The sequence below is a fragment of the Tauraco erythrolophus genome, chromosome 9 (genome assembly GCF_009769465.1).
Source record: "Tauraco erythrolophus isolate bTauEry1 chromosome 9, bTauEry1.pri, whole genome shotgun sequence".
NCBI lineage: Eukaryota > Metazoa > Chordata > Aves > Musophagiformes > Musophagidae > Tauraco > Tauraco erythrolophus.
In genome coordinates this window covers 41175616-41193518 of record NC_141473.1, presented here as the reverse complement: position 1 = coordinate 41193518, position 17903 = coordinate 41175616, and the positions used below count along the sequence as shown (strand labels likewise).

At 48.2% G+C, this 17903-nt stretch overlaps 1 protein-coding gene across 1 annotated transcript; it reads left to right on the top strand.

Moving 5' to 3' along the window:
• The first annotated feature begins 312 nt into the window (after nucleotides 1–312).
• Nucleotides 313–17457, top strand: LOC147528278 (neutral ceramidase-like). The gene is given in 18 exon segments (XM_086616202.1): nucleotides 313–439; nucleotides 2612–2691; nucleotides 3101–3150; nucleotides 3152–3242; nucleotides 3888–3965; nucleotides 3998–4141; nucleotides 5697–5822; nucleotides 6185–6265; nucleotides 7731–7835; nucleotides 7972–8053; nucleotides 8515–8630; nucleotides 12007–12101; nucleotides 12709–12748; nucleotides 13507–13598; nucleotides 13662–13674; nucleotides 13761–13820; nucleotides 14417–14505; nucleotides 17298–17457. Coding segments are annotated over 18 exon segments (1629 nt in total).
• Nucleotides 17458–17903: the final 446 nt, after the last annotated feature.

Below are 17903 nucleotides of genomic sequence, written 5' to 3'. Positions count from 1 at the left end.
CTTCAGGACTCAGCATCTCCCTCGGCCGCTCGCTGGACGCAGGGTCTGGGGTTTATTTAAAGGATTTCTTCCAAAGAAATCAAGGGTCTGCTCGCAGCAGATATATTTTTGCTGTCTTAAGCAGGTTGAAAAAGAAATCCTTTTCCACCCTTATTGCTGGTGCTGCCTGCTCTGACACTGGGACAGGGGACACAAACCATCACCAGCTCCTTGAGAGTGTGATGTGCTGCTCCGGGTGGGACGTGCCCGACATCGGGGCTGTCCCGTCTGCCTTCCCCACGGGCTCCTTTCTGCTTTCACAGTGCCCTCACCATGCATGGGAAGAGGTCCAAGTGTTCCTTCTCCCACCTGGAGGTGATCCTCATTGTTTGCCTGGTATCGATGACAGCGGTGACCGCGGTGCTCATCATCTTCCACGTTCTCGCTGAAGAGAGCCATGGTAAGTTGAGCTATTTCAGTCCCACCATCACACCCTGCTCTAGTGTGTGTCCAGTGCAGTAAATTAAATTAAAGGGATGCAGGCAGAGGGTCACTGGGCCACTGCTGAGCCTTCATCATCATCTTTGTGCGTGGTCCTTTTGCACAGCCGAGGCAAGGTGCTGTTGCTGCCTCTGCGGTAGGAACGTGGTGGTCAAACCCGGTGTGAGCATCACCAAGGACATGGATGCACAGCCACAGGGCCAGTGGGTGAGGCTGGCTGCAGGGCTCCAGACAACTTCCCTTCCCTCTCTCCACGTGGTGGAGGGGTCCCGGAGCCCCCCTACCAAAAGGCTTCACAGCTGTTGCAATCCCATCACAGTCCATTTATACCTCCAACCCCATGACCATGCATGGGGGCAGGTGGATGTCTGGAGCTGCCCAAAGCCAAGTCTCAGTTCGCTTCTAACGTACCCTGTGCTCGTCCTCTGGAGAGATGAAGATGTCTTTTATTGTGTTTTATTGAGTTGTGGATGCTCCATCCCTGGAAGTGTTCAAGGCCAGATTGGATGAGGCTTTGGGCAACCTGGTGTAGTGGAGGGTGTCTCTGCCCATGGCAGGGGGGTTGGAACTAGATGATCTTTGAGGTCCCTTCCAACCCAAACCATTCTGTGATTTTATGAAGAAAGAAAACATCTCAAAGCTTTAGGTGTTTCCATGTGACAGGAGCCCTTTCGCAGAGCCAGAGGTCTCCCCTGCTGTGGACGGGGCGTCACTCGACATGTCAACAATGGGACATTCCGATTTCTAGATTTTGATCTGGAATTGGATGCAGCGCACGCTTCCTTCACGTCCTCAGGTTGCAACACATAAGAGTTTTGCACAAGTGATTCCTTTCCGTGTCGCGCATCTCGGAGGAGGAGGTGGAGGGACGATATTTTTAACGGGTAGCTCTGTTCGCTCGTGCCATTTTAAACGAGAGAAGTGTTCTGTGGTCAGTCTGTGGCCAAGGTGAGTGGGTCACTTCTCCCTCGTTTTAAGTGACAGCTTAGGAAAGGCCAGACTGGGAAGACCTGGTGTCCCTTTATCCCAATGCCCTGCCTCCAGCAGCAGCAGCTGGCTGGGGAAGACTGTGAGAACAGATCATAGAATGGTTAGGGCTGGAAGGGACCTTCAAAGGTCATCTAGTCCAACCCCCCTGCAAGGAACAGGGATATCTCCAACTAGATCAGGTTGCTCAGGGCCTCGTCCAACTTGGCCTTGAACGTCTCCAGGGATGGAGCATCCACCACCTCTCTGGGCAAGAGAGGTGGTGGATCAAGCACATGGAAATATTTTCCCACAGTGTTATCTCGGCCTCCAGTGACCTGTGGCTCTGGGATTTCCTAAAGACGCAGATAATTTTTTTTTAATTCTTTTTTTTTTTTTTTAATTTAATAGCCCTCAATGACCCTTCTTCCATGAGTTTGTCCAGGCACTTCATCCATTCTGCAGAAGGACTTCTGCACATTCATGACGGCTGGGATGAGACACCATCTCCTTCAGGAGTCCTTCTCCTCGCTGCTTCCCTGGAGGTCATTGCCCTGAGCTGCTTTTCCCTTCTTTGAGCTTCTGCTGGCTCTGCTGTGGGTTTTTTGAGACCAGAGCACCAGTGTTGGACATGGGACATTGGAGGCACCAGGCCAACATATGGATGTGCCCCTCTTTCTTTCTAGTCTTATCCCAGTAGCTCCTGACATGCCATCCCCTTTTTCTCACTGCTGCTGAGCTGAGGTTTTTTGTGTGAAAACAGCTCTTACGCCCTCAGATCTGTTTCCTGCATGGCAGTGGTGGGCTTGGAGAACTTAATCAGCGAAGCTAGGCTTGTTTCCCCCTCACTGTGAATCATGACACGTCTTACGCAGTCCGGTGACCCCGTCTGGTGAGCTTCCTCTGCAGTTCTTCATGCCTGGTCCACCCTTTGCCACTCCAAATGCCTTAACAGCCTCAGCACACTTTGACCACATTGACCGCCCGTTGCAAACCCAAGCAGATGGTATCAGCTGGATCCCCTTTTCTGTGGGCCTGCTGAGTCCTCTGGGGGAGTCAAGAAGTTTTCAGGTGTGCAATCTCTTTAAAAAGGCTTGGTTGCCTCTTCTGACCCTGATTCTGCTTGCTCATGTGCCCGCTAATCCACTCTTTATACTTCGTATAGATCCCAACAAAGTAAGAGCAAACTACTTACTGGGCGTAGGTCGAGCCGACTGCACGGGACCTGTGGCAGAAATTCCTCTGGTAAGTTGGGAGAATTGAAGACAGGGTTGGTGAAATGCTGATTTTCCTAATCTCTGAGTACTTTTTGCAGGAATTCTGGTTTAGAGGCTCTGCCTTGCCAAATGGTTGTCATCTTCAAACACTAGGTGAAATTCCTCTGAGGCTTTGAGCAACCTGATCCTAGTGGAAAGTGTCCCTGCCCACGGCAAAGAAGTTGGAACTAGATGATTTTGAAGGTCCCTTCCAACCCAAACCATACCATGATACAATGATTCTTGCAACTCCAGGGCAAGACAGTTGCAGCTCTGAGTGCTCATGTGTTGAATGAGTCCTCTGACCCTCTGGCAAATCTACTTACAAAAATACATGCAAATGATTACACCCCTCAATATTTTGGCTTCATGGACTTAATGGAACTCTTTCCTTCCAGATGGGATATGCCAACCTGAACCAAGTGAGTGGTGGGCTTCTCACACAGCTGAGCCTTCATCGTGGCAGACCTTGATGGCTCCAGGCGAGTAGCGTTTGTCAGCGCCGACATAGGAATGGTGTCTCAGAGACTGAGGCTGGAGGTACGTGGCTGGAAATGAATCATTGACAGTTTGGGCTGTTGCTGGTATTAGCATTAAGGTTGCAGTCATTCATAGAATCATAGAGTCATAGAATGGTTTGGGTTGGAAGGGACCTTAAAGACCATCTAGTTCCAACCCCCCTGCCATGGGCAGGGACACCCTCCACTACACCAGGTTGCCCAAAGCCTCATCCAACCTGGCCTTGAACACTTCCAGGGGTGGGGCATCTACAACTTCTCTGGGCATTGCTAAATAATATCAAGCTACGCAGCATATTGGCCATTTGCTTTGGGATCTCCTTGCAGCACTATCTTGGAGAGATGTTAGGTCTCTGCTGAAGAAGAGCTTTGTATTCCACAGCAAACGATGCTGGGCTTTGACCATACTTTTCTTGGTGGAAAAATTATCATGAATACATCCAAATCACAAAGACATGATCATGGTGCCTGTGTAACGCTGAGTCTCCAGCACCACAGAGGAGGGAGGGAGAACTCAGAAAAGAGGCAGTTCGGGTCTGAAATAGCTCTTGGTGGCCCTGATAACTATGGTGCCAAATTCTCACGACCTCAAGACGTGGACCATGAGCCCTCCTGATCAGGAAGGGAGAGGATGGGAGTAACCCTGCCCTTGTTAATCTATCCCTAGGTACCAAGAGTCTGCGTTTGTATTCTCCCTAAGAAAATTCCCATAAGTCACCTGCAAATACATAGATTGAACAAGTCAAATGCCAATGTGTAGATTGAACAATGCGTTTCCCACGTGTGTCTTCTGACTCCAGCTGGTTTGCCGTGCACCCGGTCAGCATGAACAACACAAACCATCTTGTGAACAGTGACAACGTGGGCTATGCCTCTCACTTGGTCGAAGAGGAGAAGAACAAGGGGATGCTTCCCAGAGAGGTGGGAGTGTTTTCAGACTACTGAAAATAACGGGATGGAAAAAGTGGGACAACAGGAAGGGGATGGTGGGTACTCTCTGTGGGGTGGGTTCTTTCAAACAGTGAAACGGGACAGCAGGGTAAACACAGGAAAAGGAGGACAAAGATGAATGCTTGATTTAGTTGCTTTCTTCCTCTAGAGAAGAGAAATCGCGAGGTGTGCTCTTGGCTTTCCAAACTAGTAATCAGTGGCGTTTATTTAGACTTTAGGAATAAACCAAATTGATTTTGATTCGACCATTGGAAATACTAGAAAGGCATTATATGTGACGCTTGATCCAAAGGGATCGATACATGGCATCTGTGGTGTGACACCAGCCCCACTTCTTTCTTCTGGCTTCCAGCCAGTTCTACCTTCTGATTTTCATTTATCCAAAAGATTTGCCATCCTCAGAGTGCAAACATAGCTCCTTTAAAAAGCACTGTTTCCCCTGAAATGTAAATATGGACATGAACCCACCTCACAGATGCTTTGAGTCATGAGTTGGTTAAGAGGGTGCCCTGTGTGTATCTCCAGCATGTACCTTGAAACAGTTCCTCAATTCCTATTTTGATACTCTGGTCAGAGGAACATGTGCAGTTCATACCAAGGATGGAAGCTAAAGGAAGTCTACCTAATTCCTGCTCGCAAATGTTTCTTTTTATAATGGATCAACTGAAAGCTTTTAACAAGACTCAACTCTGGGGCGTAGTTATGGGTGCAAGTCAGTGCAAGGTGACATGCACAAGAAGCTAAGAAGTGTTTGCAGGGCTCAGTATTTAGCTGTATGGTCTGCTGGGCACATTGCATCTAGCAGCTTTCCAAGCAAAAGGCTTAAGAGCTGATAATACACCAAAACATCTGGTGTTGATGCATCTCATCTCCAAAAGAGGGTGGGAAAAATGAGAGTATCTGCGAGAGCTAAATTCAGCTGATGCACTCAGGGTGTAACCAGCCTTGGTTCTAACAAGTGCTGCTCGCTGTTGACTCCTGCAGTCAGATCCAATAGCTCTCACCCTGTAAATCAGTCATGGTGAAAGCCTGGTAGAAAAAAAAAAAAAAATCCTGTGCAAGGTGCTGAAATGATCCAGTAACATCTGGTCAGTAACATGAGAAACTGGGTCGTGGTGGGAAGAGATGCTGCTGAGATGGAAGAGGTAGATGAAGAAACACTGTCTGGATACTACAGAGGTGTGAAGGTCCCTCTGAAATGGCATTTACCTTGAGGCCCTGAGCAACCTGATCTAGTTGGAGATATCCCTGTTCCTTGCAGGGGGGTTGGACTAGATGACCTTTGAAGGTCCCTTCCAGCCCTAACCATTCTATGATTCTATGATTCTATGATTCCTGTCCCTAACCCTTGGGACACCCCTAAATCTCCATTCCAGTCCTCCCAGTCACTTCAGAAACATTTACCAGCATCGCGTGCTCATCCAACTGGCTGTAATGCCAACCTTGTCTGCAGGGAAAGCTGCAGGTGATGTTTGCAGTTACTGCAAGGTACCAAAATCCACCTGACCACATCTGGTTTTGGCAGGGCTATTTCATTGCCACCTTTGCGTCCTCCAACTTGGGAGATGTGTCGCCCAACGCCAGAGGCCCGTTCTGCGTAAACACGGGGGAGTCGTGCAATAACTCGCAGAGCACCTGTCCCGTGGGAGGGGTAAGTATGTCCTACCTGATCTACATTAACTTCTGATAAGGAGAAAACTCAGGGTGGAGCAGCAAACACAGAGCCGCGTGGTGGACCATTGCGCGTGAAGAGGACACTAAAAAAAAACCTGTCTCTTTTTGGACTATTCTGGTTACCTCCTTCAGGATCTTGCTGTGTCTTGTCCTCATACACCTTGTTTTCTGGTCATTCAGCCCAAACTTAAATTTATCTTGCTGCAAAGGTTAGTGTGGTAATCCCGTGCCCAAATTTGAGATGCCATTAGTTCCCACGGTATGACAACCACCTGCCAACTCCTTGGCTTTGCAGTGCCACACATTCTCCTTATGAACTGATCACCAATTTCTTAACAGGCAACCACGTGCATGGCCATGGGTCCTGGTAATGACATGTTTGACAGCACAGGAATTATTGGGCAAAATATCTACTTGAAAGCAAGGTTGAGTGATATTTTGCTTCACAAGTGTACTTGAATGTTGTTATTACAGGAACGCACGTTCTTTTAAGCAACTTCCTTGCCCCTGTTTTTGTGTGGACGTTTGTGGATTTGAATTACTCTAAAGTCCATATTTCTATGCTTAAGGAGAAGTTTCCTGATTATTCAGAAGCACACACTTTTATTTAGATACAGCGTTGTAGGCGTTGCAGTTTGAAAATGTTGGTTTGGGCTTTTAACCTCAATATTCCTCATCGATATATAATGTGGATGTTGCTCCTTATAATCTCCCCCTCCCTCCCACGCACATATCTCAGAGGTGTCATGATGGGAAAAATAGCTGGTGTTGAAGACTCCTAGAAGAGCTCAGAAGATGTAACCACCACATATCGCTTGTTGGCCAACTTTGGCATCGCACTCCCCAACTAATGCAAATGTGAGTTGAAATGTGCCAGCTTAAACACCCATGAAAGATCATCTTGCCCTGCTTGGCTTTGCATTTATTCAGCTGGTGTCCTCCACCCTATGGGCTCCCTTACATCTCCTGTGTCCTTGGCTTCAAAAGTCCCCAGAATTTACCGGTTCCCCTTCTGCGACTACACGTAACGTGAGAGTAGTCAGTCAGAGGACGTTTTTTGGCATCGTTTCAGGGACAGCAGCTTGTAGGAACTGGAACGGGTCCAGCAGAGGAGTAAGAGCAGAAGGCTCGATGATGGCGGTTTCCTTTTAATCACCATCTCAGATGCTTGCCCTGAAGTCACTCCTCGCTGATCGTGACTTGCAAGTGAAAGATTGTCCCGGTCGGAGCGGCCCGGCGTGTACATCAAGTGGCGAGGGAAAACATTCCTGTTGCTTTTAGCACTGCAGGCTCTTGGCCTTCAAAGGCTGTGTCTTCTGCTCCTTCCTGCAGTTGCAGGAACGTTACTAAACCTGTATAACTTCTGGCAACACTTTTGGTGCACCAACTCGAGACGTGTGCCAGGAAACCATTCGCTGATGAGCTTAGCTGTCGATTTTCTAGTAAACGTGTGGTAGAGTCCGTGCGTTTCAAAGCAATGAACGCAAAAAAAGTCCATCTTTCTCGTAGAAAACACATCTTCTGGTTGGTCTGAGACGTGAGAAACGCCAAAAGGTTGCAACCTGGAAAAAGAGGTTGCCATCCTCGTGGAAGAGGTGTGTGTTTGAGCTGTAAAAAGAAAGGCACGCACATAACTGCTGAGCACAGAGTGTCCTCCCTACGCTGCTTGAGACAGGGAGAGCTTGCAGGATTCAGGGCATGCAGGACGTGGAGATGGGGTGATAGAAATGAAGGAGCTTGGGAAACGCACTCTTGCTTTAACACGTGGAAAAGGTCACTGGAAGGTATCAGCAGAATGAAGAAATAATTCACATAGCTGAATCTCAGAAGAGCAGAGTTCCTGATTTCTTCTTCCTCAAGGATTTCCACCTCGTGTGTCCCTTAGGAGCTGTATGAAGAAGCTTCCCAGGAGGTCACGGGATCCCTCAGCTCAGCTCACCAGTGGGTAAACATGAGCAATGTCTCGGTGGAGCTCAATGCCACGGACATGGTAAGAGTGGGAGCTCCTGGGACACTGGCATAAGGACGGAAGAGAAGTTACCTTCTTGCAGCAGGACTCGGCATGCCGAGGGGACCTGGTTTGAAAATAACTTTTTTCCATTTTTGTTTTTCCTCTTCTGGTCAAGGTTAAAACATGTAAACCAGCCTTAGGACACAGCTTTGCTGCAGGGACTATCGATGGAGTGGGGGCTTTCAACTTCACACAAGGTAATTTAGGGAGCAGATGTCATTATGGCTTTGTCCAAACGGGGAGGACACGGGGCATCCCCCAAATAGATTCAAACCCCTGGAGTCATTTAAGAACCTCAACGAGTGGTTCAACCGTGGTCTCCAAAGGAATGTTTTTTAGGATGAATTTGATCTTACAGCCCCCCTCACAAGTTTGTCTGTGATATGACCATGCTCTGAAGGACGAAGAGCACTGGATGAGGAGTAGGAAGAAGAAAGAGCTGACCTTGGGGCAATCCTTCTTGTTTGTTCTCATTACCCAATGGCTGCCAAGATGGAGCTCAGCTGAGCTAAAGCTCGGCTTTGCAAACCACCCCAGAAAAGGGGGACAGTCAGAATCCCCTGAGACATATCCTGTCCCCCAAAAGCAGGGAGTTTTGTGTCCGATAACTGCTGGGGCTGCTGAAGGAACAGCACTTAAAAGATGTTTGCCCCTCAAGGCTCAGTAGAAGGGGACCCTTTTTGGGATGAAATCCGTGACCAGCTGCTGGGAGAACCGTCCAATGGAACGAAAGCCTGCCACAAACCCAAGCCAATCCTCTTTAGCACTGGAGAGGTAAGGATATACTGGTATGTGCCCTGGGAAGTGCAGAAATTGCTGATCTGGGCTAGGTTTTGGTAGGGCGCTACAGATGATGTCTGTACCAGTTCGTATGGAGAAGAACAAGGAGAGAGAGCGAGCTGCATGGGCTTTAGAGGCATGAAAATAGAAAGTAAGAGTAAGTGTTGTCATTAGTTTGCATCAGAATGAGAGGTGGAAGTTTTCCTCTTGCAGAGTGTCTTTTCCACATACCCCAGGAGGAGGGACCAGACCTGCTGCTCTCATTAGGGTCAAAAAACCCAACTGAAGGTTCACCCTGGCCTAATTCTCCACCTGTGAAACAGCCCTGAGCAGGATGCACAGGGAAAATGCATGAGTTCAGGGAAAGCCAACGGTGCATGGAGCTCAGTGTTGCCTCCCAGCAGTCTCTGGATTCAGGACATCCTCTGCTGGTGCTCAGATCTTGATAGCTCTCGGTGGATTTTAATTCCCTCCTGCCATTGATTTCCTACCTTAATTCATGAAAGGACCCTTCTTTTTGTCATGTGAACGACTGGTCAACGCAAAATGAAGTAATTTGTCATGGTGCATTTTGGAAACTCCAGGGACTATATCAACTTACCCACCTTCTCAGTGTTGTCTTCAAAGGTTTCCACCAGGCTTTGACTTGCTCTGGAAACGTCCTGTTGACTTCTCTGCTTTTCTGTCATTTTTACTCAAGCATCTCATACTTCTGTAAGCTACAACATCAACTGATGCCAGACTTAACTCCACAGGAAGAATCACACCAGCCTCAGGCTGGAGGAGCCCTGGGGTGGAGTTCTCCAGCAGAACCTGGCTCCAAGCAGGACCAACACTACAGCTACAGCAAGTTGCTCAGGGTTGTGTCCAGAAGGGTTGAGGCAGTCAGCAAGGATGGAGATCCCCCACTGCTTGGGTCCCCATCCCAGGGATGCCCCTCTTGCACAGGGAAGGGCTATTTCTCAGGGCCAGCCTCTGCAGAGCTGCTGCCCCGTTGGTCCCAGCCCATCCCCACACTCAAGGCTGCTCTGTCCTAGGCAGGACTTGATGTTTGCTCTTCCTGAACTTTCCCAAAATCCTACTTACAACTTCAAAAGACAACTGATGCCCCATTTTCCACCTGCTGTTCCCTCCACATCAGGGCAAATGCACTGTAGTGGAGCAGGATCATGTCCAAGGTTCTTTAGAGCACTTAGAGGATGCCATCTGGATGAGGTGGTTCATTGTTATTCCTTTCATCAGTCTCTTTAAAAGCTTTCCTAGTGTCACTTGTGTTCAATCAGCTCCTCATCTCATCTCTCATAAAAAGAGGTCCCAGCGCAGAGCCTCCTCCCACCTCACCACCTCTGTCCAGGATGGTGCTATTGAGAGTAAATTACACTTTATTCACTTTATTCTTATGGCTTTATCACCTTTTGAGCATCCTTTTACGGATGCTCCGGCAGGCCTTCTGCTTCTCATGTGCTTCGCAAGGTTTTGTCATTCACGTTTCACCCCCAGTAAATTGCTCCTCAAAAATCAAAAATCTTTTTGGCTTACTCGAGTAGGACTTTGCCTTTCATTTGCTGGAGCCATGCAAGGTCTTGAGGTCTTGTTGATCTTCATTTCCTTTTAACAAGCTGCTTAGTTTATCTAGCTTTTTTTTTTTTTTTTTTTTTTAAGATGTAGTGCTGCTGTAGCATGTGTTTTGGCTGCTGCAGTGTCATGGTTTGAAGTGGGGGGGGAGGTCCGGGTGGCAGAAGCTGCCCCTCGCACCAGACTCCCATCTCCCTCGGGGCTTGAGCCAATCGGCGCCTCTGCGAATTGCCCTATTTACGTCGGACAAAGGAACCGGAAAGGTGTGTGCCTGTGCCCAGGGGCAAGGAGACGGGAGGGGGGCACGGCCCCCGCTCCCGGCTCCCGGCCGGGCCGGTGCCCGCCCCGTCGAGGATGGCGGAGGCGCTTGGGGAACTCGGGGAGAGCCCCGCTGCCGGGGCGCCCACCGGGCCGAGTTCACCCCGAAAGGGCTGAGATCTGAGGGAAACGGCCACAGGGATAAGAGGTCAGTGAAGATGGGACGGGACAACGTGGCCGCGGCTGAGTCCCCCTTGCCAGCAGCCCCTTTGCAAACAGCCCTCGGTGGGGCAAGCAGAGACCCACTCGCAGCCCGTGGAGGACCCACGTCGAGAAGAGATGCCAGAGCCTGAGCACGGTGCATCTGGAGCCTGTGGGATGCCCCCGCCGATGGGGAGGGGTTTGGTTAAAGGAGATGCCCAAGCCGGAGCCTGTTGTGACTCCCGGGCACAGGGCGAGGTGCGTTTACGCATCTCAGTCCGTGCGGAAACTTTCGGGTCGATGTGATGCCCCAATGTGATGCCCCACGCCGGAGGCATTTACAGTCTGTGTGATGGCCCACGGCAGGGCGAGTGGCCACAGCTCCTTAAAGGTCCAGGACTGGTAAAGCCCGCACTTGGGCAAATCCGATGGGGTAAGGATTTGCCCCCCAGCGGGCAGGATTCACACTTTCGCCGTGAGTAGGGGATCCACTGGAGCAAGGGACAATGGTGTAAGGGCTCCTGCTACTTTAAGGGAAGCGGCAGTACCAGCACGGGATGAACTGACCTGCACCCCCCCATTCCCTGCCCCCTGCGCCGCTGGGGGGAGGAGGTAGAGCCGGGAAGAGAAGGCAAAGGGGGGCAGTGGTGTTGTTTTTAAGACCTGGCCTTGTTTTCTTGCTACCCTCTCAAGTAACCGTTTTTGTGTGCTTTTCTCTTTGTAGGCAGCTGTTAATAAATAGTTTTGCTTTAAGAAAACAGCCTCTTTTGCCCGGGACCGTGGTTGGTGGGTGCTCCTCTGTTCCTGTCTCGATCCTCAGCTCTTTTATTACATTTTTCTCCTCTCCATTTTACTGGGGTGGGAGAGCTGCGCGGGGTTTAGTTGCCGGATCGGCCTAACCCACGACATGCAGTGGTGCCGAGTCCGAGTATGGTGTGGTCCCTGCTAAGGGGCAGCTTGAAGTCAGGGCTGGGTTGAGAGTTCCCCGAGCATCACCCTGTGGGCGACTCTGCACCACAACTGGTGGTGCATTTGCTCAGCTAACGAAGAGGTAACTCATTTTGGGCTCTCTGATTTCACTTTCACTTTTGCTCTCCTGGTCAGATGATCAACCTTATTGAGCCTGACACTTTTGACCATTCAGGTGAGAAGTTTCTAGGTGGTTTTTGGTTGTTTTTTTCTTCCTTACCCCACGGTATTTACATGTGTCTTATCTGTCTACTGTAGTCAGACAACTTGCTGTACACGTGGAGGTAAAACACTTTCTCACGTGCCTGTCTACAAAGTAAATTTATTTGCCTAATTTATCGCTGCAGGAGGTTTCTTTGCACCTCAGATGACTCGGCCTCACCCGTGGCACCCTGACGTCACAGATGTTCAGTTTGCTGTCATAGGATCGCTGGCAATCGTTGCTGTTCCCGGAGAGTTCACGTATGTATTTCTTTGGACTTGTTCCATGTCTCACCAGCAGCATTTCCTTCAAACTATCTGCCACACTTCTGCATGCAGGTAGGAATGGGGTTGTAGTCTAAAAATCGTCCCCAGCTTATGATAGCTGTGTGGGCACTAGACACACATGTCCACTGCATGTACTTTCTTGTTTGCTGTCTCCTCTGGTTACCTGGGGTCTCCCATTTTCTTTTCCGTTCTCTAAAGTAGCCATGGGAATGAATGAGATGCCTTTTAACTGTTCGTTGCAAAATGCAATTTCAATGAAACCAAAGGAACTTGTTGACTTTGTGGGTTTTTTCCTGCCCCGAACACCATAATGACCAATTGACTGACCGTTGATGGTACAACAGTGGAAATCTGAATAGGATAATGATTTATTTCTCGCATCTGTTTTTCTACTCCACCCCGCTCCGGAGTGAAATTGAGGTGCCTTGGTTGAGCTCATCGCAGAGAAACCTTAAGGGATGCTGAGCAGCGCTGTGAGTGCTATGTGAACATCTGGTGGTGTGTTGCGTGTCCAACCAACGATTGCTCCTTTAGCTCCCTGCATTTCTGGAGACTAATGTTGTTGCCTTAATGCCCCCAGGACTATGTCTGGACGGAGGCTACGGGAAGCTGTTAAAAGAGCAAGTTGCTGAGGAAGAGGTTCCTCCAGAGCACAGCATATCTGGAATGTCACGTTTCTCGATCCTTCTGGTTTTTCCTTTGTCTCCTCCCAGCTGGGGTCGTGGGTCTCATGTTGCACAGATGTTTTCTCCTCACAGTTTCTTCAGACACATTTTGCATGTGCTTACTGACAAGCAGGAGAAACGAATATCTTCCCCCAAAAGCAGCAAACCGATCAAGTTTCAATCCGTTAAGCCAACACAAGCCAATTCAACTGGGTTACAGGCATAACTGATACTGGCAGGAGTTTTGTCTCTGGGGCATAGGGATTTAACTCCTTAATCCCTACCAGGATTGCACAACATGAGAACAATTGGGGAAAAAACGACAAATGCATTTTTTCCATTTTCTGGATTGATACATCCTATTCTCAGCTGCAGCCTGAATACTACCTTAATCTCAGATGCTGCCTCTCCAACTCACTGAGTCCATCTCACATAGTTACATCACCAATTTTTGGGGAGTATGCAGACATCAGCTTCCAAAAAAACCCTAAATTTATTGAATTTTCTGGAGTATGAGGTCATTTCTTCTCTTTTTCTTTGGGAAGTGAATATGAGTCGTTAATAAAGGCAAACTACGCTTGCAGGGTTGCATTCCTGGGCATCCAACCCCCTCCCCACCATAACTTTGTTTTCTGTCCTGGTAAATAATAACAGCAGCAACAATATAATTGTGCATTAAGCAGTTGTTACAGGTGATTTATTTCCTTTCTTAGGAATTTGATTCTCATGGTACAGCAGGAATGGACATCGTAATTGCAGGTCTGTGCAATGTCTACACCCATTACATTGGCACCTATGAAGAATAGCAGGTAAATGCTAAAATTGCTGATTGAACGTGTTTAACTGAGTTCAGCTTTTGACTACACAGCATGATAATTCATGTGAAATTATGCATGTTCTTTTGCAATATGCAATTTAGTGCAATATGCTGCTCAGTCTTTAATCAAAATCTCCGTTTTCCCCACAGACAGAGGTGGCTGAAGTACCTTTTGTAGGTGCAAACCCCAGGAACTCTGCAGAGAAGGCGGCAAGTATGATGCAACGACACTGGCATTGGGGATCTTCAGGACTAGTGAATATTTAGTTATTGCCTCTGCCCAATGCATTTTAATCTTTGCCACGCTTTAGAAGGAATAAGATCATGTGCTTCCAGTGTTTTTCTTTTTTTCCTTTCTGAGAGCTCAGAAGAATTTTCTCCCTTTAGTGCGTGCTTTGGAAATTCACACCACCAGAATCCTTTTGGGATGGTCTTTAATCCGGTCAGACACAGGTCATTCATGATCTCTTCACACATGAAGTTGAAGGCACTCATGTCGTGTGTGAGTCCAGACACTCTTTCTAGGTCGGTATCCAGTGCCATCCAGTCACAGCAAGCATGGTCTCTAGTCTCCATCCTATCAGCCTGTTGTGTTATTTTAGTAAAATAAAGACAATGAGAAAAGTACTTAATTCGTCCCATCGCTCATCTTGCGTAGTCATTGACAGCAAATACCTCACCTGTCCCTTCTCTTTTTTTTTTTTTTTATGTTAAGCATAGTCCCTTCTCCTGTTTCAAGTGACACAGAAAAGCAGGGACATGCCTATCCCTTCAACGTCTGCTTAACACTGTTATTTTTGTTCTAGACTGAGCTCAACTTCCTGACGGTGGAGAGATACAACAGCACTTCAGACAGCTGGCATGTGGTACAGAACGATGCCTCCTGGGACACCAGGTGGGTGCCCTGACCAGATTTTACTGTTCCATAGACTTCACGGAGTAATTTGCCTTCAACCTGAAGGGCTTCATTTCAGAGCTTCCAACCTTAGGTTGGTCTCACCCCTGCAGACGATGCTTTCTAGGGATGGGTCGGTCCATATTTAGGTGATTAACTTGTCAAGACCACAACAATTGGTCTTCCCCTTGGGTCTGGCTTCTGCAATGAGGGCTTATAAGTTTGGGAAGGGTAGAAGGAAGAGCAACAATTACAGAAAGTTCATGGTCCATATGTTCATAGCCTACACCCATCCATCTGCTGTACTGTGCTGATGAATAGGGTACCAAATAGAAAATATGAGAGGTTCACCACAGCAGGGTTTTCCTGGGGGAAAACTAGCCAGCTTTGCTGTGCGTCATAAAGCAGAAACAGTCAGCAGTTTAAAAAAAGTTTGTAAGAAAGCAAAGTTTAGGTTAGGGATGTCAATCTTAAGGAAGAACATCCTCTAAGCAGCGAAGCTGATGCCACCTTTCAGAGCTACACCAGAAGTCAGCACATGAAATAGGAATGCCAAAGGCATCTTTTGTCAAACCATTCCATTTCAAGTTACTCCCCTGTTTGAATCAAACCAGGTGTTTTCTCACCTGCCTCTGCAACCTAACTGTGAGAAACTGGACTCTGAAAAATGTCTGTCTTGGGGTCTGCTGAACTTGCAGTGTCCCAGTGCAAACACGTAACGTCAGAGAGGCAACGTTCCCAACGACTTGCCTTCCTTGGGAAAGTCTTCTGGATTTATGACGAGCATTTGATAGAGCATAATTCTGTCTGCCCAAGTGCAACCAGCTGCTCTCTAAATCTAATCCAGCAGCCAGGACTCCAGCTGTCCCAACACAGGAGATTTATTCCTACCTGCACTTGGAGCTTTGCATTTCTAAGCATTTGACCTCTGCTTAGTACTTGCCCTACGTCACCTTGTCGCTCTCGTTGAAGTCGCCCTTTCCAGTCAAATTCCCTCCTTAAAGAAGGGAAACAATGGCATTTTATCATCCATATATGTAGCCCTGCCTTCTTCCCTCCTCTTCCAAAAAACCCAACAGATTTCCCAAAATCTTAGCCAGGAACACCGAAAATGTTTAATAACACATCACTCGAGAAGATGAAAATCATACAAAGATGTGCTGAAGAATGTGCTGCCGTGATGCTGGGAAGACAGGAATCCAGACATCTTATTTTTCTTCCCGAGAAAGGTCAGACTTTGGATCTCTGAACGATGCTTAAATACCTCTACTGATAATGGAGAGGAAGTGTTTGGCCTTTTCCTGCCTAAAGGGGCTGGCCAGAAGGCCAACCAATGCAGACAGTAATAATTCCCTTCCTGGTGCCCCAGGAAAGTTCCAAACACCACAAGAAAGAGGAAATTGTTCTGTTAACAAGGAAAACAGCCACTTTTTTTCGATGTCAGTGTGTTAAACTTGAAATGTCACCATTTAAAGTGATGGGGACAGAGAGTGTCAAGCATTTTTTCTAGGTATTAGTGGAGTCTAGTATGGATTTTTTTTTTTGGTATGGAGAAAAAAGTAATGTTTGATACCTCTGAGTGTGCTGACATCACAACTACAAGGCTGTAGTTCCTTTCTTGGGACTGCTTAGGAGGACAGGCTGAGCTACAGGCAAGAATTTGCCTGGCCCTGCCTTTAGCAAACAACCAACAGAGATAAGATGTGGTTAAATCCCCCAAGAGCTCATCTTCAAGAAGCCTCTTCCCAGGTGGGACCTGAGCTACGTTCCAGTTCCCGAGTCCCCAGGCAGTGGTCCTGGTTCACTGAGCCTGGAGGGCAGGACAGGAAGGAGGCGAGGTGGTGGCATAGATCTGTCACAGCAGCATTTTTAGGTCACAGCATTATGGCCAGGCTCAGGCTGGAGATCTCTGGTCCAACCCAGCTCCCAACAGGGTCAACATCGCAGCTATAGCAGGTTGCTAGGAGCCACGTCCAGACAAGTCAGGGTAGTCCTCAAAGACGGACGTCCCCCATCATTTCAGGTCTTGTGCTGTCACCTCGCTGTTGTGTCCCAAAACAACATTATCTTTGTTCCAAGACAAGCCAGTGCAATCCACAGCCAAAACGTTGGACAAGAGCAACCAGGGAGATACATGGGCCCTGTGTCAGCCTGTGATCTCTGCCTACCAAACCAAATTTCTCCCATTGTTCACTGTTTTTCCTCCAGGCATGTCTGGATATCCAACATATCGTGTTCATCTGCTTCTTTTAGTTAAAGCCCTGAAACGGGAGCGTTATCTCAGTAGGATGGGATAACTCTCACGTCTGGCCCAGACACAACTGGGGAGTTATCCAGCAGTGCCCCTCACTGGCAGTATCAGAAGAAGAGCAGGTTGATCTTCTTCATCTCCCCAAGGGGTGCTCCATCACAGCTTGCTGAATCCCAGACTGTCTGCAGCTGTCTGTAGTCTTGAGGTTGAACAGAAGTGGTTTTGCACAAGGAGTCTGCAAAAGAAAATGGGAATCTGGTACGGAAGCAGGTGCCAGAAGCCCTGAGCTTGATTTCCTCTGAATCTGCAGAAAGGACCACTGACTTGTTTTGCCATGTCTCTGGACATTTTTCAGCCCTGCAGGGTTTTGGGTTTGCTTGTTGGTTGCTGCTCTGATAGCCTAAACATCTGAGGCAAGACCCTCTTAAAATATCCTTAGCTGGAGCACATTCATCTCATTCCACTTAGTGAGCTCTTGGGATATTAAAACAAGTGAAAAGTGGGTTTTCTGGCTGACTGCAGTTTTTTGTTTGTCTGCCAGGTTTTACTGGACCAAAGGTTGACTCGGTCGGAGCAACGTGACTATCGAATGGCACATCCCTGGCATGGTACGTTGGGCACTACAAGAAAGGACTAACAGTCTCGCTGCCTCTATTCCATTTGAAGGCACCTCTTCAGCGTTTGAAATCACAGGTCTGTAGGTGACCTCCTTTATTAGAATCATAGAATGGTTAGGGCTGGAAGGGACCTTCAAAGGTCATCTAGTCCAACCCCCCTGCAAGGAACAGGGATATCTCCAACTAGATCAGGTTGCTCAGGGCCTCGTCCAACCTGGCCTTGAACGTCTCCAGGGATGGAGCATCCACCACCTCTCTGGGCAACCTGTTCCAGTGTTCTACAACTCTCATGGTAAAAAATTTTTTACTAATATCCAACCTGAATCTACTTCCCTCTATTTTAAAACCATTACCCCTTGTCCTATCACAACTGGCCCTCCTGAACAGCCTCTCCCCATCTTTCTTGTAGGCATTGTTTCCTTTGAGCAGCAGGTTTGATGTCTGCGATGTTCACCATGCACGTCTAGGTGATTTTGTGTGGCATACCTGACTCTATCCATCATTGCTGTCCTTCGAGTGCTACTGGTCAT